This window comes from Arachis stenosperma, chromosome 8, assembly GCF_014773155.1.
Source record: "Arachis stenosperma cultivar V10309 chromosome 8, arast.V10309.gnm1.PFL2, whole genome shotgun sequence".
Taxonomy (NCBI): domain Eukaryota; kingdom Viridiplantae; phylum Streptophyta; class Magnoliopsida; order Fabales; family Fabaceae; genus Arachis; species Arachis stenosperma.
The window spans coordinates 53316636-53339253 of record NC_080384.1 but is presented as its reverse complement, the minus strand read 5'-3'; the positions used below and the strand labels follow the sequence as shown (position 1 = coordinate 53339253).

Genomic DNA, 22618 nt, shown 5'->3' with positions numbered 1-22618 from the left:
CAAAAACAAGAACAAAGTAAATTACATATTAACTAAAATAAGTTTGTTAGTAACATGTTGGTTAAAAAAACATTGGTCATCTAGACTATCCCTTTCTGGTTTCTGTGTATGCAAAATAAAACTAGTTCATGAGTGCATGATTCAAACATGTCTGTAAACAAAAGCTTGACAAACTTGAGCGCAGCCGTATAAAAATACAGTATTGTCTAAGTATTGGCAAAAATAGCTTGACTCCTAAAATTTCTATAGTTAAAATTAAGAATTGGAACCCTAACAAATACAGAATGCCTATCAGAATCCTGTTCTAAATCATTCATATTGCATATCAAGTTCTACCTTACTGCTTAGAAGAAACAAAGGCCATTGAACTAATCTCAGACTTCCAGTGTTGCTAGGAATAGAAAGTAGGTCCATTTCCCTGTAACAGTTGATATTAAACAGATAAGCAACCTATAAAAATGCACCACGGGTGTCATAAAAAATTGAAACCAAGAAGCAAGGCAAAGAATAATGCTTTTATTACCATTTGTGCCTAAACAAAAATATTATAAACAAGAGAAAAAGAAACAACAATGATGAGAAGGATGAATTTCCCTAAAGAAGAAAAACAAAGCCCTATCCACTAGGTGCGGTCGACTATATAGATCAAATGACATCATTGTGCATTGTCATATATCATGTCTGCAACAAAGTCATTTATACTTAAATCTCTCTTGTCTACCTTATTCAAAATCCTTTTAGTTCCTCGTCTCCTCCTAACCACTAGTCTATTTTCTATGTGTTCAGCCCTCCTGAATGGATTCTAACTCAATCTTCTCCTGACATGGCCATATATCCAAACAGCTTGAGACAAGACTCCACAATCTTTCTAACAATAGGCGCTCCGACTTTGTCTCTCAAGTCCCCATTCCTTATTGTAATTGGTGTATGACCACCCATCCATCTTCTTCTTCTCCAAAACTTTCCATAAGACCTGCATTGATAACCTATCATAGGCCTTTTTGAAGCCAATGAAGACCAAATACAAATCCTTCTTGTTGCTCTGGTACCCCTACTTAATTATCCTTAGCAAATATATGACCTCCATGGTAGATCTACCCAACATAAAACCAAATTGATTCTTTGAAATCTAAGTCTTTTGTCTCAACCACCTCTCTATCACCTTCTCCCATAACTTCAAGATGACTCATGAGCTTGATTCCTATGTAGTTTCTACAATTTTGTACATCTCCCTAGTTTTCGTAGATAGGAACTAAGGGTGTTCTTCCTCCATTCGTTTGATTCAATAGCTTGGTCAACCAATAGATGCCTCTTTTTTCCTAACTCGTTCCAAACTTCAATAAGTATATTGTCTGGACCTACTGCTCTACCATTCTTTATCCATTATATAGCCTCCTCATCTCCATACTCCCGAATTCTTCGGTAGTAGTTAAAGTTTTGGTCCTCGTGTTATGTGTGGATGTTGTGTGTGGTCTACCCAATCAAGAAAGAGTCTCATGTCCCCCATTAAAGAATTTGTGGAAGTGGTTCTTCCATCTCTCACTAATGCTTTCATTTGTGAGCAAAACCATACCCTCTTAGTCATTTATGCACATAACTTAGTCCAAATCACTTGTCTTTCTTTCACGGCCCTATGCTATCTTGTAAATGTCTTTTTCCTCTTCTTTTGTACTCAGAGACTATTAAAGATTCTCTTATGCTCTCGTTTAGCACCATTTTGTCTCGTTTTTAGTTGTCTTACACTATTCCCTTTTTTTTTTTGCATTCCAACACAAAGGTCACTCTTTATAGGATTCTATTATTACTTTCACCTTCTCTTACCTACTTGTGTGCCACCAACACGATTCTTTATCTTTTGATCCGATACCTCTTGTTTCTCCAAAGGTTTCTTTATTACTTTTCCAATTACTTATGCCATCTCACCCCGCATCTCCTTTGCATTTCCATCACACCTTGATTTTTCTTCTGCCCAACTTTGGAAGTCTCTTTCCTTCTCATATTTCATCTACCACCACCTGATCTTTGGTTTCTTTTCTTGATAACATCTTCTCATCATTCGCTAGACTCAATGACTCATAACAAGCCCCTCTTCTTTTGTACTCAGAGACTATTAAAGATTCTCTTATGCTCTCGTTTAGCACCATTTTGTCTCGTTTTTAGTTGTCTTACACTATTCCCTTTTTTTTTTTGCATTCCAACACAAAGGTCACTCTTTATAGGATTCTATTATTACTTTCACCTTCTCTTACCTACTTGTGTGCCACCAACACGATTCTTTATCTTTTGATCCGATACCTCTTGTTTCTCCAAAGGTTTCTTTATTACTTTTCCAATTACTTATGCCATCTCACCCCGCATCTCCTTTGCATTTCCATCACACCTTGATTTTTCTTCTGCCCAACTTTGGAAGTCTCTTTCCTTCTCATATTTCATCTACCACCACCTGATCTTTGGTTTCTTTTCTTGATAACATCTTCTCATCATTCGCTAGACTCAATGACTCATAACAAGCCCTTATGGTAGGATTTTCTTAGTAAGAAGAAATTGAATTTAGAACATGTCACCCCACTCTTATACGATGTTTGTGTCACTTCTTAAAGCAAGTGTTTGGTATAGAAACTTGAAAGTTGAAGGAGTCTAAGATGATTTCTACCGTGTGTTACTCCAAAACCATGGCCCACATGGATCCCTTCGTATTTGTTCTCATCCTTCCCAGCAAGCCTATTTAAATGTCTTCCTAAGAAAATCTTATCTCCCACCAGGATGTCATGGACTAAATCTTCTAAATCCTCTCAAAATTTTGCCTTGATTGAAACTGACTTGCAGGAAAAAAATGCTTACCAGATAAAAAGCATCTCTTTTACCACCAATTTTAGTGCAATGATGCAATCCCCACCCTTTTAGCGCCTAACACGACCTTCTTCCACTATTTATCAATGATAATGTCTATCATATTCCTATTTTTCACCCTTCCTCTATTAGCAAAGTTTAAATCCTGAGGTCTATTAACTTCTTTGCCTCCTCCGCCCCCACCAACTTGGTTTCTTGTGACATAATGCTAATCTTTCTCCTTGTCATATTGTCCACGACTTCAATTGATTTCTCTGTAAGTATGTCTACATTCCATGTCCCGAATCGCAGCTTATCACTCCCTTTGCCTATGTGAAGTAGCTTATCTAGCATTGGAGTTATTCCGAATTTGATCCATGGCCTTGTGATTCAACAAAGTCATACCATTGTTGTCAGAGGTCTAATATATCCCTCCTCTTTTCTCTTGGCTTCACTGGCCACGTAAAAATTATCAATAAACTCAATATAGGAAAAGTTTCCCCAAAAAATGAAACAGAGCTTGCAAGTTTCATCACATAAGCATTTGCTATTGTTGTTAAGCCATAGTCTCCTTTGACTCTCACAATAGAAGAAAAATGAGAACAAAATTGATTGAGAGGGACCATTGCAAAGTCTCTCTACACAAGGGCTTACTATGCATGCATTGCAAAGCAACATATTTCATGTAACTAACCTATTGCTAATAAAATCTTCCTCACGCAAGCTTATAATTATCTCATTCCAAACAGGAGCAAACATAGCAGCATTCAATTTGTTTGTATCCTGAGAATCCTGCAAGAAATACAGGTACAACAATAAGATAAACATCATTATTAACTTAAGCCAGTATGTAGAACAACTAAAATCTTAAATTATACGCTACCAAAGAAACCCCAATACCCTCCAAGATCATAATAACTACAACATTTTATACTGAAGAGGCTCTCAAAAAGGTAGTTAACACTGAATAAAAGAACTGGTTATTGAAGGCATCCATATTTGAACCCATCCCTCCCTCAACAAAGGGGAAAAGATCACCTGGGATGATTGTCCACTGATGGGCAACCTGAAAAAATAAATAAATAAAAATAAAATCATGTAGAAGAAATTTTACTAAAAAACAGCAACACAATTAAAAACAAAGAAGCTAATAACCAGCCTCAGCAAAGACCAATGATGGAAACAAACAAATTTACAGAAGGAGTGCCTACAGTGAACAGTGGAAAAAATTTTAAAAAAAAAAAGAAAGAAAAGAAAAAGGAGAAACGAAAATCAAATTCACCTGCCACCAACTTAAAAGATGTCACACCTGATCTAAGTCACCATGTCATCATAGAATCTCAGAACTTATATATATATATATATATATATATATATATAGAGAGAGAGAGAGAGAGAGAGAGAGAATGGAATCTATCGTTTCAGTTACTCATTAGCGCACTGTTGTGATAACTGTAATTTAGTTGTGGATGTCCTATCCTAGCTGGCACTTCTCTAAAGCCAATCTACTGCTCTCTTAAGCTAATCCCCAACACACACTATATAAATAAATGTGTAGAGACTAGTATCAATGAAGATAACTACTAGATAAATATATAGACATCAGATCAATTAAAACATCAAATTTTAAACCTTATTACCAACAAAAAGCTTGTAGGTAACATAATCAACCTTTTTGCTTGTGGAGAGGCCAAATTTTTTACAAATGCCCCAGGAAAACTCTCAAAACGCTTATGCAACATTTGAATTGAACGTATCTGCATCAAACCATAAGAAAAGGAACAATAATTAATAGTAAGATGAGACAGACAATTAAGAAAACAAAAGAATCAAGGAGTAAATGTTCATTTGGGGAGAAAAGTTGACATTGTCAAAAGAAGTTTGTCAAGAAAGGGAATGCATCAAGATTAGGATACCAATAGATCGGCAGCAATGACACCCATAATAGAGCTAATCAACTCGCACCCTTTCAAAACACATTCAATCGGAACTACTTATTACAAAAAAAGAACTAAAAACATTCTTTCGTCACTTGTTTTTTTTTTTTTTACTTTATTATAATCCTCTACGTCAGCTGAACTTCTATCAGCTTTTATCTGTTCAACGCTAAATAAGTCCTTACATATACATCTAGGAATAAGTAAACACAAACACCTTTTTACTGAATAAATATTACTAATCAATTTGGAAAAAAGGAAAAGAAACAATATCTAAATCCCAAAGTGTTACTTTGGAGCTCATACAGTTATACCTCACCGAGCCGAGCCCGTGCACCAATTACACCACCAACAATTGCTGACATGAGGGTGTACCAAATATGAATATCCATGAGATAAATCTGCAGACCACAGATAAAGCATGAATGAGCAAGGTAGTATTTTTCTTTTCTGTTTTCTGATAAAAAGGTAAGGTAGTACACTGCCCTCGTATCTAACTAAAGATAGACAGGACAACTCGGACCTTAGCACTGCCTTCCACAGCAAGTTACTGTTTTCTTGTAAATAAGCACAGATCAGTGCCAAACTCATTCATAATGAATATTACACATACACATTTCTGGAGCTTTCTCATTAAGTCTCTGAATTCTCTCTTATCACAAAACTCTATTATGCTAACGCGAAAAGTGAAAATGGAAAGTGTAAGATAAACAATTGGAGGAATAATCTTTCTCAAAGTATGCTAACATTCTTCAAAACCTTCATCTGTCTACCTTGGAATATGTAGACTACTGGAAAACATGAATACAAGTAGATGTACAACTATAAGGCAAACATCAAACATAAGAATAATAGATCTTATTGTTATGCTGAACCTCACCCAAAAGTTTCAATCGAAAAAGGGAAGGTAAAAGTTGAAAAGCAATAGATCTTGATGAAAGGATGACATGCTATAACACAACTTAATACTAGCTAAGCACTGTCTTATTCTATGCTAAATAGCTAAGTGATGTACTAGTAGTATCGTACAACCAGCAAAAGCCCATTCTAATAAAACTCTAACACAATACCATTAATATCTATCAAGTATTGTGGCGAATAAAAAATTAATGAGATAACCAAAATTTACGACAGACAGACCACACATATTTTTTCTGCCACGTCCAGAGTTGATTTTCTATTCTTACCTGATCTATCCATTACTTAACTTTCAACTGCATATAATTTTGTGTGTGTCTGTGTACACACCCGCACTTTCATGTATTTGTTTTAATATTTCACAAAACTCCTAGGTAAGTTTATATAAAATCAACAAAAGGACTATGGGAAACAAAACACAACATCACATGATTAACAAAGTCTACTTAGATTATTGAGAACAAAGTTAATTGAAGGAAACTCACAGCCACAACAGGAGCCCACAAGCTAACTATAGTCAACACATTGTTATTGTCTGCAAAATTCACATGCACAGATCAGTGACAAACACAACTATCTTATATTTATATGTTAAATATAAAAGAACAAAGAAAGACACTCATATCCAAATAAACACTTCATTAGCAAAATGTTACCTAAATGACCATTTATGGAAGTAATAATACAAATTATTTATGTAATGTCCAATTCCACCAATTTCTGTCTAATCTATAATGAGAACTGGCTTTCGACACCATGCCAGCGTTAATGTAATATAAAATGCATCTCTTCCATCTCATTGAAGCTACAACCACCCAAAAAAAAACACTCATTTTCTATTGTTGCATTTGGTTGTTGAGACAAGACAAATGAAAAGACAAAGAGGCACCAAAATGTATTTGGAGCTGTACTCATGCATACAATACAAATTGTCCCAAGACACAAATTTCATGTATTTCCTGTCCATAGGGAAAAAAAAAAGGAAGGAGATAGAAGGGACAAATAATGTCCCAGGACACAAATTTCATGTATTTCTTGTCCTTCTAAGTTTTCTATCTGTTACTGTATATGTATCCTGTCTCAAATATCAAATGCAGCCTATCAGAAGAAGAATTTTCTCATTTAAAAAAAAAAAAAAAAGAATCCTTGAACGAGACTGTGATCCGTTGAAAATGTAAGAATAACAACAGGAACTCACTTTTCGAGATTAAATCATGCCAAGAGTAATCATTAATGCGAAGATGTCGAATGATCCTGGTAGGACTGACAAGGGGTCGAATCTGCAATATTAGATATATATTACAGCAAGTTTTATACTACAATAAGTTTTAGTAAATTGCAAACATAAAATCTCTCAACATTGCATCTGGTTTACTATATAATTTCTTCTTCCTTTTTTTTTGAATATCAAATTAAGTATAGGCAATTATTGAATAAACAGCATTCAAATGTACAAACATTATGGAAAAAAGATATTCTATTTAAGAGATGAATGCACAAAAGCATTGGGACCTCCTTGCATCTTTTTAAAAATAAAATAAGCGGACATACACAAACATCAATAGAAGTCTGGAATAGATTATTTTGTATTCAAAATGGGTTATAATCAAAATCTTTCTCACAGAGTCAATTGAAAAAGGTTTTTCCCTATACTTTTATCAAATTATAGTTAGTTTAGCTATCTGTTATCTGTCTTAAAAAAATGATAAATAAATGTATAAAACGTAATGACTTGCTTGTAGAAAGTATGCAAAGGTAAACTTGCAGCCAAATATCACCAGCCAGAAGATCACATATCTGCAGGGTAGGAAACAAACGACATGGTAAGTAAATATGAATATTAGAAGTATAACACAACCTTAATAAAAACATGTTGACAAGCACTTGGCAAAAGTGTAAAACACTCTTGCTAAAAGTATTAATGTTACAGAACCAGAGGTAACTGAAATTTTTTCATAACTAGTTCAGAATACAACCTACCTACAATAATCACTCATCTTCTCATAAAGACCGCGCCCGACAAAATATCTTTCCTGCATTAGTCATTGGAAAAGCCAAAACACCAGTCAGAACACAGAGAGAAGTACATTGAGGAAATTTACTTGTCAAACCTAACTAAAAATTACTCACTTGATAAATCCACTTAAAAAACTGAAAGAAGGACTGATCAGACATATCTGATAATGTGTGACAGGCTGGAAATTTGAGCAACAGTGCTAGGAATAGACGTAGACCAGCATAAACACCTAGTACAAGAATGTATATTCGGAAATAAAATGAATTGTCTGCGTTACGACTATTCCTTTCCTGCAAAACCTTCCTGCAATTGAATCATAATAATCGTCAGAAGTTTCACGGTAAAGAAGGTTTGATGATGTGGCCCTACAATGCATTTACAGCAAACAAATTCTTGGTAGTAATGATGTCTTCCAATGTACCTAACAACCAAGGAAAAAATCACTAGAAAAGAGGCTTTAAACATTCCTATTTATAACTGTCCAGAATCTGATACTGTGTTATCATTGATTACACACTGATATCCACAGTATCGCAAATATTTTGGATTGAAGTATTAGAAGTTCAACAACCATCAAGGATAAGGACACTGATGTTTCTAAATGTGATGCGTCTCACACCACCCAAGCTAGCTTTTGCGGTTAAGTCCTATCAATTTTAAAGATGGTATCAAGGTCTATCCGATCCAATGTTGTTGGGTCAACCACCCATAAATGTTCACGCTCCAGATGATCATTCTTGGCCATCAGGAGGTGTATTACAAGTCCTACATCTATCAAGGATAAGATATCTATGAAGCTTATAAGTGTGATGTATCTATTACCTTTTGAGATAGCATTTGGAGTGAGGCCCACTCAATTATAAGATGAAGCTACTAAATTTAACTCATTATCTCCCTTCGCTATAGTATTTGCCGTCATGTTTACTCGAGTTCCATTTTTTTGTATTGCAGTTGACCACTGATATTACTTGATTTCTAATTCTATCACTATTCATCAACAATTTGGTCAGTATTTCAAATTGTTTTGGTGTCTTGAACGCTTAAGTTACAATAAGAGTGAAGTACGGGGTGAGTTGTGGACAATAAATACAGATCAAATGAGCCAAGGATACGGATGTAAATTCTAAACATTTTCATAAAATAGCAAATGGAGAAAGAGAAAAAGCTTTGTTAAGTAGTTAGAGGTCGGGGTTTGTTGTTGACGCCATGGAAATGGCTATATAGGCTGGACTAAGGTGAAGAGTAAAAGAATATCTTGTTTTTAAGTTTGACTTTGAGAAAGCTTATGATAAGGTCAGTTGGAGACTTTTTAATAAAGTTATGCAAAGGAAAGGTTTTTGTTCTTGGGGGGTAAGTTGGATTACAGAATCTCATACAAGAAGTTCTGTCTCAATTACTGTAACCAGAGCGCCAAAGTCATGGTTTTGTGGTGAAAGGAGCTTCAGACAAGGTTTGTCCGCTTTTTTGTGCACTTTAGTAGTGGACACTCTTAGTTGGAGTCTGAAGGATTAGTGAAGGTGTCAAAATGGGTTCTGAAGGGACTATGATATCCGATATACAATTTGTCAATGACACCATCTTATTGTTGGAAAATGATAGCTCGTTTTAAATGCTCTCTCTATTTTTCGGATATGTCCAAGAGTGGTTTAGCCGGGATTAATACAACACGTCATGACCTTTCTGTTTTAGCATCTATGGCTTGGTGTCCTATTTTGATAGTGGCCTCTTGTTTCGTTTGGTGGCAAACCTAGATCCATTTCCTTTTGGGATCATGTTGTTAAGAAGATTTCTTAGCACCTATTTTTCTCTAGGTGGTCGTATCACTCATTCAAGCATGCCTCTCCGATATTCCTCTACTTCTTATCCTTGTTCCATATTCTAGGGGGAATGGCCAGCACCATTTGAAAGATTATGAGGGACTTTCTTTGATGTGGTGCTTTGGATATGAAGTGGGACCAATTCATGAATTGGGAAGTTTATTGTCGTCCTAAAGGAGGCTTGGATCCAGGCAATTTTGTGTTTAGAACATTACATTGGTGGCAAAATGGCTATGGGGGATTTCCTTCAAAATCTCATTCTCTATGGCATCAAGTTATCATACTTAAAGGATTTTATAGATTCACCATGGCAGCTTGTTTATAAATGCTTTTGTTTTTAGTTACTTTCTTATTCCTATTCTTACGTTTCAATTCAAGAACACCTTAAAAAAATCTGCTTCACTTTGAGATGTGATTGCAGTGCCACATCGAAGTGATGAGGCTTGTGTGTGTGTGTGTGTGTGTGTGTGTGTGTGTGTGTGGGGGGGGGGGGGGGGGGGGGGGGGGCTCATCAATCTGGTTTTTTGTTTCCCAACATCATTGCTAATTAAATGAAAACGTAGCTAAAGGAAACATGAAACTCACAAGTAAAGATATGTTATGGCCGTGGAAGTCAAGCCACCCCAGAAAAACCTTATAATTAGCCTAGAGACAGCCATTCCCCTTGCGGTGCTGTATGCCCCAAATGTAAGCAACACATCCAGGATGCCTATTCATCATTATACATATACTGAGAACTACATGTCATTCAAATGAGAAATAACTTCATAAGAAGTTAAGAACATAACACTAAAGGCTTACTCTTGACAAAATTCATAATTGCAAATGACGGCCCAATACTAAGTACTGTTTTAAGAGTATCCAGATCGAGATCTCCATCCTTGAAAGCAATTATTGTCAATGCCTGCATGCAATATGAGTTGGGAAAACATTATGTTTAGATCATTTGTTGGTAACCAGCATCTAAATGTCAGGGTAACAATGACAGAAAGAATGAGATTTTATAGGAAAGGTTGACAGAAAATGGAAACCTGCAACATTAATGCCAAGAAGATCCAAAGCCGATGAAAACTTCGGAACAAGTGCAGAAACGTTCTATGCTCTACAAAACTGCTTTTGCCAGTCTGTTGATTACATGTTTAACGTACGAGCAACAGACATAATCAGATAATCAATGTGATATAGAATACAAAAACAGCCCAACCCATATAGTCATTCAAACTAGTCATAACTCATAAGCAATTACATCAATGTCTCCAAGCCAAACAATGTCCACAGGAACATACTCTACAAGATCATACTAACAAAAACTTTATAATACGTTGGTGTACACAATAATTTCTATAATATTCTTAAGTTAGTAAGCTGCTGATTCAGACCAAGGCTAAGTTAGTTGATGACAGCTGTATTAGCCGTTCATTGTTCTGTCCAGGCTCAATGAAGCTGATGTATTTTGAACCAGATCTTTGTTGTTTCAAAAACACTTGCACTCATTAGATCTTGATAAGGCTTCCACAAACCACCATTATTACAAAAGCCAGCCACAAGACAAAGCACAAGATATAAGCGTTTACCAGTGTAGTAAAAGGCAAAATTATATAATATAAAAGAAAGGAGGAAGCAAGAGAACCACATGTTTTTGTGTGTGTGTGTGTGTGTGTGTTTTGTTGGGGGGGTTAACATGACACCAACAAAAAAGTTAAGTGCAATTACCATTAACTATCAAAGCAGACACTAAATGCACTATGTAAACTAGCACATAAATTGAAAGAACATTCTAAAGTTACAATAAAGAAAGTAGGAGAAAATCAATTAGAAAAACAGCAAGAGAAAAATAAATATCATTTTTAACAGAAATGAAGTTCAAGAAAAATCATCAATGATAAATAAATTCCAAACGTTGTACAGATTGAAAAACCAAGAAAGATACACACATCGTACTTCTGAACAAAGCTCAGCAAGAATAAATACCTACATAACTTTTAAAGGATGAGTAATACAAAGATCCAAAACTAACCCTTCTGCGGCCTTTAGGTTTCCTTAAGAATGGGGAATCTTTCTTCATTGGCCAGCCCAATTCAAAACAAGCACGAGACCTACACATTACTGAAATTAGAAGGCAATTCTACATCCAAAATGTTTTGAGGCATCAGTGTTGCTGACCAAAAGTATTCGTTGAAGTCATCATAATTCCTCCATGCCGAGTGTGCAGCTTTCCCATTGTTGTTTCGATCAGCTTCCTGCATTTTTTTTTTTTTTGGCAGAGGTGAGACTGGGTATGAAAAATAATTATGTATGTCGAATTATTAATAGAAAAAAGAAATTTTATTCAAATATCAAAGGATATAGAAAAGAGGATAAGCCCTCATCAGAAGGTCCCATTTCATCTCCGAAGCCTTGGATCAAAGAAAGTCTCATAATCTTATCAATAATTTAGCCAGTAGGCAAAAACCCCAAGAGAATATGAAAGAAACATAAGAAAGAGTGGAATACTAGAGAGACAAGCTTTAATGAGGATGATTTCACCACGCCTAACGAAAAGTAGGCCCTTTTCTAGCTTCCAAAATACTTAAAAATCTTTTCCACAATAGGATCTCAAAATGAAGACACAAGTAGACGTATCTGTGACACCGGAGCCGAATCAGAATCAGAAGCTTCATTGATTTCATTTAACAAATTGGCTACCATTTATACTACTTAAGAACTGCTAAAGCCTGACCTAATAAAACTTCTAAGAAGTTCAACAATACGAATCATTATCCTACCATTTCAAATGCTTTTCTAGGCTTCTAGCAAATCATTGGACTTTGCAATGGCTAATTACCTAGATGTTAATGTAGGTGAGGAATTTTTAGCAGACAAGATGTATGTGCACAAAAAAGGTGACTATTGATATGATTTCTTTAACAAAATGGAAATCAGCAAATTCAAAATAAATATGAAACTAATTAGAAGGATACTTATAGATGAAAATGCTTAAATTCATAGAACTACATTACAATAGAGAAGGATAACATAGCAAGAGCGGTAAATAATGCAACTGACCGCAGCCTGGATCTCGTATATGGGACAAATTATTTGCTCAAGGAATTTCACAGAACCATCAGTGGCAGTACAGCTGGAAGCAGGATAGGCTTCTCCATGATCCAAAATAGCATCCAACTCTTTTGCCATCTAAGTAACAAATAACAGGAAAAAAGAAAATTAACCTTCTTCAAAAGTAATTTGAAATGTCTGAATGTAAAAGATACTTAAAAATAAATTATCTAACATTAGAAAGTGGGAATAAACCAATAACACTCCATGCAGTCGTTCCTTTCATCGATTAACCAAAAAAGAAAGCAGGGAAAACTTTAATGAAAACAGAGATACCAACAGCACTTATTTAAAGTTTTCCTGATCCAGACCTCTGAATTCAAAATATATAAACAACTCACTATAAATGATGCATGACTACCACCAGCATAAATTAAAAAGAATAAACTATGACCATGGCAACACCCATAAATTTCCACACCATTAGTGAATAGAAAATTTTTATTAAAGATAAAATCTGACAGAAACTAAGTTTTATATATAAAGAATAGCTTTCCAATCTCATAAGTCATAACATATCCAGGGAAAGTCCTATATACATGCTAGACGTCTGATCCAATCCCATGAAACTTGCTTGCTAGAAAATGTCATTGCAATGCAAGCATTTTGCACCAACCAAATAATCCAAACAATAAGTTATGCTTCATCATATGTACCTTAATTAGAAGCTAATATTTAGCAACACATCCTAGTTATCCAAAATTGATGTGAGCTGGAGGATATTAATTTCAATAAGAAAGAAAAAGAAGTCAAATATAACATACTAAGGTAAGTAAGGTTATAAAATTATTCACCTTTATGCCAATTCAAAAGAGGGTGCAACCAGTGACTAAAAACAACAATAATGTATAATTGCATACAATTAATTTATTGATTGGTTTTGGAAAACTGTTTAAAATAATTATTTGATTTTAAGAAAGCAACCCAAAAAAAAAACTCCATCCAGAAGCTGTCATGAAAGCATTTTGGACGGAGTTATATGAAGCAATGGTCCCCAAAACAATAAAGGAGGAAGTACCAACCCTGAAAGCATGGAATCATATGTACAAGAAAAGATCAACTATAAAGAGTGGTTTTCTAAAATTTATTTGCAGTAAATAATTCTAGCAGAGGCAACGAAGTACCAAATTAAAGAGCCACATAAAGACTTACATGGTGGAATATATAGCAAAGGCACTCAGGGAGAAAGCGAACATTTGCTGCTTCACCCCAAATAAGAAAATAAAGGGAAACCAAAAAAAGTTTCCTATCCCTGTTAATTGCCTCTAAACTGCAGGAAACAGAAGATCCAATCAAGCAAAGTACAACAAAGCAAAGCTATTCAAATCATGAGCTATAGCAGATGTGATGACCTATTCCAAGCAAGTCGCATTCGCAAGTATCTGCACCATCGAATATAATTATCTAGTACCTTCAAGAAGACTTCATTTATCGCTTTCTCATCTATTTTCTGTACATCCCACCAAACCAAGAACAGATAAGTAGAAATATAAATAAATATAATAAATCACATACCAATGCACAACAAGAAATTGCCATACAATATACACCAATGGGCCATAACCATGTGCATGCACACTCTATAGTCTTCAAATATAAGCATTAAAATATCTATTATAAACATACTTCAGACCTCACAATACAAGTACCATTCTTTCAACAGAAGATTAATAGTGGGAAAAATACAAAATGCTTAAAGAGTAATATGCCCTCTTGCACATATAAAACCACAAGCATGTATGGAAAATATACAGTTCACCACATTTGTGTTTTGTAATTCAATAAACCACTTAAACACACCACTACAAACACAAACCACTTAACACAACACAACCTTCTCTTACCTAAGTTAAGCTTCTCTAAACCAAAAAAAATAAATACTTACAACTAGGTTATTGTTAGAGATATAACCATTAGTGTTACCTTCTCCTATCAGCTTAAGCTTTTAGGATGAGTGGTTTCATGACAGTTATAAAGTTATATTTCTTCAAATTTCATCAAAACATTAATACAGTTGAATGAACTTATGCTCAAGAATATGGTAAATGATGAAAAATCCAGTTAAGATTATATAACGGTAAAAACTAATACAAACCTATCCTGAGAAAACTAGCTCCTTAACCACCAATAGAAACATAACATGTGCATCTTGTTAGCAATTTCATGTAGAAGTACTAAACCAACATTGAAAAAAAGCTAAAAGTATGGTAGCTAATGTGCATCAAAATATTGTGATTACAGCTAAGAATGGTAAGCAGCTCAAGAGAGCACTTACTGGATCAGTTCCGGTAGGCATGCCAAGTCGACATTGTGCATTTGCTATCATTAACACAACATTTTCACGCTGGTTCCTTACATTGTCTTTCTGTGTATATGACAATTATCATCAGTAAATAAGAACATTTTTGGCCAAACAAAAATATCACACTCCAAGCTATTGCATAATTCAAAGTTAATCTTGTTCGGTCATCACTATAAGAAACTTGCAGCAAAATCCCATTTGCCAAGTCTAACATCTGTATATGACAACGTCAACTATACAACCAGCAGAAAGGATGCAAAGAGAAAATTAAATACCGGGATATCAGATAGAGATATCCCTCTAAATAGAATAACGAACCCCGTGATGGACCAGGTAGGTGCAAGACATCAAAACTTATCCCAAACAACCTGCTTATCTGAAAGCCTTCCTGTCTTCCATAAAAATACAACTTATGCTCCAACTGAATCACACCAACATTGGCTAAAAGTCCCTCTATTGTTACTTATTCTAGTAAATGTTTATTAACATAATGCTAATATTGGGAAAATTTTCTAATCAATATGTGTTACACTTTCATCATACGTGGTTAGAGAGAGAGAGAGAGAGAGAGAGAGACTCCAGATCGAACCTATATAATGTGTCAATTACAACATTAGGAACCATAATACACAGCAACAGAAGAGGAAATTGAATACATTACAAACCTGGAAACCAAAAACATACTCCAAAAGATCAAACATGTCTGCATCCCTCTGTCCAGATACTTTAAATCCAGAAGGAAGTCTAGGAAACTGCTCAGTATATCTAATTGAAGATATTGCACCTTTAACCTGATATTCAAAGCCAAACAAAACCTTACCAGTTATTGAAAAACTATCAAGCACAGGCTACAAATTTGAGAAAAATATATTACAGAATCATGCAAACAATAAGATGCAGGACAGCAGAAAAAATTCACCATAAAGGATTCTACCATTAGCAATAGTACCATAAGCCTTATGAAGATTTCACCTTACCTCTGGGAAGATTCTGATAGGATTGGTTAATGACGGTGCTTCCAAAGGAACAATATTATATGGCGTCAGCTCTCCAGTTAACGTCGTACTCGAAGATTTTATTTTTCTCAACTAAAAAAACATTAAGGATTACAAAAGTTAAGCAGCATCTTTAAAAAAATTCTTATAAGGCATTTGCAGAAATAGAATGCAAATCAGCCAGATGAGAACTGGGACTCAAAAAATTTCCTTATCTCATCATTAACTGTTATCCCAAAAATAAAAGGAAAAGTAGTAGCATATAATTATGAAAGTGAAATACCACTAGCTTAATAATAAAAAATATAAGAAATTGGTAAAACAATTTGTTACAACAGAGAAATTATTATTTGGAAAAAAAAATTATCAAGTTAACATTCCTATTTTTTTAACACAAAAGCAGTACCTCCTCCTTAATGAGGCCTCCAACTCCACCGGGATCAGCATCGCCACTAAGTGATTCCATGACATCCACCAAGGCACGAAGTGTGGCAACAACCTTTTTCATTTCTGATGCCCTTAGCCTTAACCTAGAACAATAGAAAACAATTCACATGTGTAACCAGCAGATCACAGAGTTATCAAGATAAAGTGAACTTATCGTTTTAATAAAGAAAATGGGGCAAGTAATTGAGATGGCCATTTTGCGTGCTTTACAAATTCAGCATCTTTCTAAGTCTCAGTAACAAGTATCGCATGGCCTCCATGCTATTCATAAAAGTCTTTTCTTGTTATTATGATTTGAGGAGAGAGAACAAGAGAGAGTGAAAGGAATGCAAGTATGTAACTGAATCTGTTATGGAGATTTAATTGAGAATATTATGTTGTGCTTTATATACAATAGAATTGTAGCATGTTGAGAAAGCTAGTCTAAGAGGGAATACTGTCTTTCTGTTTTATTAGTTATGACAGTTGTGAGGTAATTACAGCAGTCCTATCCTAGCTGGCTGGCCCAGTATTGTCTAAACTGTTCTGCTACTCTCATCGGCTCACTATATCACTTGCTAATCAAATTAGCCAAAAAACAAACAACAAACAAAAAAGGAGAAAGGCTGTTCCAACATCAATTTCACTCACTCGGTTCACTCCCTTGTAAATCATGTGGAACATTAACAAATTTAGGGAAATCAAATGGACGGCTTTGCAGCCATTTCAGTGGGTTCCACATTGTTTCTAGATGAAATCCTATCAGCTTGAGCAACAAATCAGGCAAGCGAGTGTTTCTAGACGTTAAATAGGCAACTGTAAAACGCTGTGGCTGATTCTTGGTGAATTAGTACACAGGATTCTTATTTAAGTATTCCTCAGATTAGGAATTAACTGCTCCATTATACCATTTTGTACATAGCTAAAGATAAGTATTTCTAGAGAGTTTAGTTACACACAATGGTGATCAAAATTATAAATGATCCTTCACACCCTAGCCTCCTAGCACCCCATTCTGACACCAACCTTTAAGACACAGTTAAAATAACAAATTTTAGGCACAGAAAAAACAGTAATTTGTGTTCTCAGTGACAAAACAAGTAGTGGCCTAAACTACCACAAATCTGATTAGCAACAAAATTATATGTTAGGCATACTCATCCAGTGTAGAACTAAAAGTTCCCGATTCTTGTAATCTCTGCTCTTCCCGTTGGATGTCATCCACTCTATGTCGTTGCTTGTAGCGCTGATAGAACTCCCATAAGTTCTCAATGTCACGATTGCGGTCAATCCTGGCCCCATCCTTTTTAGCAAGTTTTTGCTAATAAATGTGGCAAATGAAAATTAAAAAATGAGCAGATAAGAACTACAAAATCACTTGAAAGGAACAAAAGAAAACAAGGAAAAAGAAACAAACAAAAGGTTTCCTGTTACACAACCATGATTTGCTACTAATACCTTAATAACAGACATTAAACCAGTCTTGAACTGAAGAACTCCCCTGCCATCACTGCTGGGATCAAGATTCTGAGCCATGGTATAAGCCTGCTCACACACTGAAGCCAAAAAAAAAGAAGGGTGTCAGTTCTAGTAATTCTACCTTCAAAAGTAAATTTACTTTGTAATGTCCAACAAAAGTAATGTCCAAACATAATCATTTTCTTGAACATACTTTTGACATACTCAAAACAAAAATAACTTGATTCTTTTAAAAGTAATTATTTCAACTTACCCTAAAACAAGATTTTACCATCTTTTCTACAAGGCACCATAACAAAATGAGCTCTAATCAACCAGACAATTTATATTTGTATCATATATGATATTAAACAATAAACACAATATACATGACACTAAGCAATAACCACTAGAAACAAAGCAATGATTAGCTAGTACAAGAATACAAAAAGCCACATAACTAACAAGTTCTTAATTCCAACACACTCTCCTTTTAACCTATCCACCTTGCACAATTCCCTTATTTGTCACTTCTTCTCCCTCAATGACCGTTATTGGAAGTTCCATTTTATTTAAAACTTCAGTGATAGAGAGGTCAATGAATTAGAGTCCCTCTGTCCTTTTGCTTAATCATGTTCACCTATCCAAGTGTCCCTTATACTAGGATATGGAATCTTGACTGCTCTGATTTTCTTTTCTTGTAAATCTTGTTTCTAGTCCAGTAGTCCTTGACTTCCTCTTCTAACCCAGATATGTCTTTCTTGGCTAAAACTTCTTCTGAAATCTGAACCACCCTCTGTGTTCAAAGATTTTGTTTGATCAGTCCTCCTTGATAGTATTAGCATTAATAATATGCTCTAGAAGCAGAAGCCTTCATGAATTTGCATTGTCCCATGGTGAGATCTCTTTGGAGTAGGCCTTTTGACATCAATGGATAATCATGGATTTGCCTTATTGACTTGTGTCAACTTTCTACCCTAAATTCAAAGGTCTTGGAATGCACAAAGAAGCAAGGATTTTACAGCAGAACGCAGCTTTTGCAGCGCTTTGGTGTATTTGGTTGGAAGGAAAATCTGGGGTTCTTAACAAATCCTTTCAACTATTAATTACATTTTACATAGGATACCTTTTTCTTACCACCTTTTGGTGCTCAGCACATGATCCAATTAAGGTGTTCCTTTAACTAACATTCAAAGGGATTGCAATCGTCTTTACATGATCCTGACCGTTATTTATTATTCGTATATTTTTCATCTCTGTGAGGATGACTCGTCCTCTTCTACCAAGCTTCATCTTAAACTAGCATCAGTCTAAGCTTCATCCTAGCTTTTATCCATCAAACTAAGCTCAATTTCCAAAACAAAACGCATGGCAACAAAAATTTCACAAGGCTTTCTTCACTCACTCATTCAACAAACCTATCTATCCAGATCTCATATACATTTCCGTAAACAACATCCAGTGCACAATCAAACACTAGATAAAAATAAACAAACAAAGATAAAGCAAGCACCGTGTGCACTTACAGATCCTGGCGACGTTAGGATCCTCGGCTTGAATCTCATCGGCAGCTTGGAGGATAAGGTCAATGTTCGTGGTCTGAGCAAGCGACGGCGGAACCGCACCGGCGATGCCGCTAGCGATTCTGCCGTGTCCAGGTCCAGCATTTCGCAGCTGCTCCCTGGTGAGCGTCGCTCGAACCAGCCTCTCCCAGTTCTCGCTAACCCTAGCCATGGTTGGCGGTTACGCCTTTTTCTTCGAGACTCTCCTTTTTCCACCGAGCTTAGTAAGGAACTCAGTTCTCACTCTGTAACTAACACGATTTGAAAGAGAAAGGGAGTTTAGATGAGAATAATGGAAATGGAAGAAAATGTTGGGGGTTTTGTTTATTGTTCTTGTGTAGCTTAACGAGTAAGGGTTGCGTTGTGTTTTGATTTTGCAAGAAAACGCGGATCAATGGAAAATGGGGCAAATGGCGACGTAATTGGACAATGAAAAAGAAAAGAAAAAAGTGTCGCTTTTTTTCTTCTGTTTGTTCTGTTTTGCTTTTTCAACGGGGTCTTCCTTTGCCTGAAGAAAAAAAAGTAATGCGTTTCAAATTTTCAATGGCTAAGTGTGTTTACTAGGAATGTAACCTGATCAATGGTGAAACTTTTTCGTCGATGACTTGTCAAAAACATGTTTGGACAAAGAAAAATGTCAAAGAATTTCAAATTAAAACCATTGCTATCATTATTCTAATAAATAAAAAAAATATAAAAAAATATATTATTAACGTAACTAATTTTGTATGTTCATACCAAATTCTGTAAAAAAAAAATAGAATCCGGTGCTAATAATCATTATATTATTTTACAACAATAGTATTATAGTATCAAAATACTAATGTGGTACGTTTCAGTGTTAATATATATACTTTTTTTATAATATTGTAAAAAAATATATTTATTTTTAGAATTATACAAAAAATTATATTTAAGGACTAAAATTCTATAAATAATCAATTATTTTAATAAATTTAATTTATATATTTTCTTATTGTGTATCGACCTTAATTAATATGATTTGCAAATAACATATAGAATAATATTTTACAACGAAATTAATTACTCAACCAAATTCAACTAAGTTGCTATAACTTAATTGACATCAATGTGCAACTAAATACACCATTATATGTAATTACCTTTTGACGGCTTCTTTCTTTGTGAATTTATTTTTTTCTTCAAATTTCTCTGTGTTCTTCTTCTTCTTCTCACCTCCAATACTACTACTTCTTCTTCTCTTCCTCATTTTTTTTAAATTTTTCTCTTTTATTATTGTCATTGTTAGTACCACCTCCTCCTCGGCTCCTCCTCTTTCTTTTTTAATTTAAATTTCTTTGATCTCCTCATTTCTTTTTCTCTTCCTCTTTCATCATCATTATTATCGTCATCGTTATTGTTATCATTGTCTTCTTCTTATATGTATAACAATTGAAATTTGGAATGCACTGAAATTTTTTTATAATGATGACACACAAACAAACTCAGTTTAAAACAAGTTCAAACCATAATGCACCAAAATTAAATTTAGAATGCATCAAAATTACTAAATGATAACTCAAAACTCTTCTTTCTCCTCCTCCTTCTTCATTGTCATCATCTTCTTCTTCTCCTCCTCCTCTTTTTTTCTAATATTTCTTTTTCGTTATTGTCGTCATCACCACCACCACCTCCATCTCCTTCTCTTCCTCTTTATTTTTTCATTTGAATTTCTTCAATTTTATCATTCCTTTTTTCCCTTGTGCTTCTCCATCATCATTATTATCATCATCATTATCGTTGCTGTCATTATCGTTGTCTTTCTTTTTATATGTATAATAGTTTAAATTCAAAATGTATCAAAATTTCTTAATGATGACAACACACAAACAAATTCAATTTAAAACGTTAAGACCATAATGCACTGAAATTAAATCCAGATTGCATCAAACTCAAAACTCCTCCTCCACCTACTTCTTCATCATTAGCATCGCCTTCTTTTTTTTTCTTGTTCGTCATCTTCTTCTTATTTTACCTTCTCATTCTTTTCTAATTTTACTCTCTTAACAAGAGTAAAAACAAAAAAATTAAATAAAACAAAAAGAAGAAACGCATAATATTACAAAATCACTGGTAAAGAGAAGGAGGAAAAGGAAAAAAGAACGACGGGAACAATAAAAGAACGACGATGAGAAGGAAACATACAAATAAGAAGAAGGAACACGAAAAAAAGAGGAGAAGAAAAGGAACACGAAAATGTTCACACCACGCTCTCACTAATAAAATTGATTTTATCGAATTTAGTTAGATTTAGTTGACAAAAAGACTTAAATATGTAGCATAACTTTAACATATATACATTTCATTGTTTGATTTAATTAATCAAATATTTATTAAAAAATAAAATCTATAAATAATATCATTATATATTATATTATAATAGATAGTATTTTGATGCAAAAAAAAATGCTAGCTTGGAGCATTCTGGTGATATATGGAGACTTCTGTCTTTCTCAAAATATTTTAAAAATGTATTTTTTAGAGTTATACAAAAATTGATATTTAATAACTATTTACATCTCATTATTTAAATTAATTAGTCAAATATTCATGAAGAAATAAAAGTTACAAATAATATATTTATATTATTATATTATATTATTTTATAGCATTAATATTTTGATTCAAAAATATTGACATGACACATCTCATGTGAGTATTACGTTTTTTCTTCTCATAATATTTTAGTCAAATATCTTCTTTAAAATTATATAAAAATTAACATTTATTAACTAAAATTCTATAAATTGTCAATTATTCTAATAAATATAATTTATATTTTTTTTATTATGTATCAACCTTAATTAATAAAATTTACAAATGATATATATATATATATATATATATATATATATATATATATATATATTATTTGAATAAATTAGTCTAATATTCATTAAAAAATAAAACCCATGAATAATAATATGCACGTCAAATACATGAACAATAATTATGTTAATTTTCATCATTGATATATAGCAACTAGCTAAAACTAGTTAAATATCTATTAAACTTCAGTTATTATTTGAAACTATATTTAAAAAAATTATGAAAATATTTACAATTATATGTATAGTTACTTTCTAAGTAATTAATTACATGCTGTAGTGTGAATCGTCAAGTTTTATACATTTAATAATTGATATTTGATAGAAATAATAAACATTTATTAATTTTTTGTGCATCATGTTTTAGCAAAAATAGACAATTAATATTTTTCGTGAATCAAGTTTTGGACAT

The 22618-nt window shown here is 33.9% G+C and overlaps 1 protein-coding gene across 1 annotated transcript in view; it reads right to left on the bottom strand.

The window, feature by feature from the left end:
* The window catches only part of LOC130943647 (callose synthase 10), a 33988-nt gene extending 14128 nt beyond the window's left edge, over positions 1-19860 (bottom strand). The window contains exons 1-25 of the mRNA XM_057871618.1: positions 19322-19860; positions 17796-17893; positions 17495-17658; positions 16318-16441; positions 15894-16004; positions 15582-15707; positions 14890-14979; positions 13967-14064; positions 13767-13884; positions 12564-12692; positions 11682-11758; positions 11536-11614; positions 10550-10642; positions 10320-10422; positions 10104-10227; positions 7815-8004; positions 7665-7717; positions 7421-7481; positions 6883-6964; positions 6170-6219; positions 5081-5167; positions 4501-4586; positions 3868-3895; positions 3524-3621; positions 337-418 (exon numbers count right to left, since the gene is read on the bottom strand). Of these exons, the coding sequence (XP_057727601.1) occupies positions 337-418; positions 3524-3621; positions 3868-3895; positions 4501-4586; positions 5081-5167; positions 6170-6219; positions 6883-6964; positions 7421-7481; positions 7665-7717; positions 7815-8004; positions 10104-10227; positions 10320-10422; positions 10550-10642; positions 11536-11614; positions 11682-11758; positions 12564-12692; positions 13767-13884; positions 13967-14064; positions 14890-14979; positions 15582-15707; positions 15894-16004; positions 16318-16441; positions 17495-17658; positions 17796-17893; positions 19322-19529 (2559 nt within the window). The 5' untranslated portion in view covers positions 19530-19860. The remainder of the gene's footprint in view (positions 1-336; positions 419-3523; positions 3622-3867; positions 3896-4500; positions 4587-5080; positions 5168-6169; positions 6220-6882; positions 6965-7420; positions 7482-7664; positions 7718-7814; positions 8005-10103; positions 10228-10319; positions 10423-10549; positions 10643-11535; positions 11615-11681; positions 11759-12563; positions 12693-13766; positions 13885-13966; positions 14065-14889; positions 14980-15581; positions 15708-15893; positions 16005-16317; positions 16442-17494; positions 17659-17795; positions 17894-19321) is intronic.
* Between the last annotated feature and the right edge of the window lie 2758 nt (positions 19861-22618).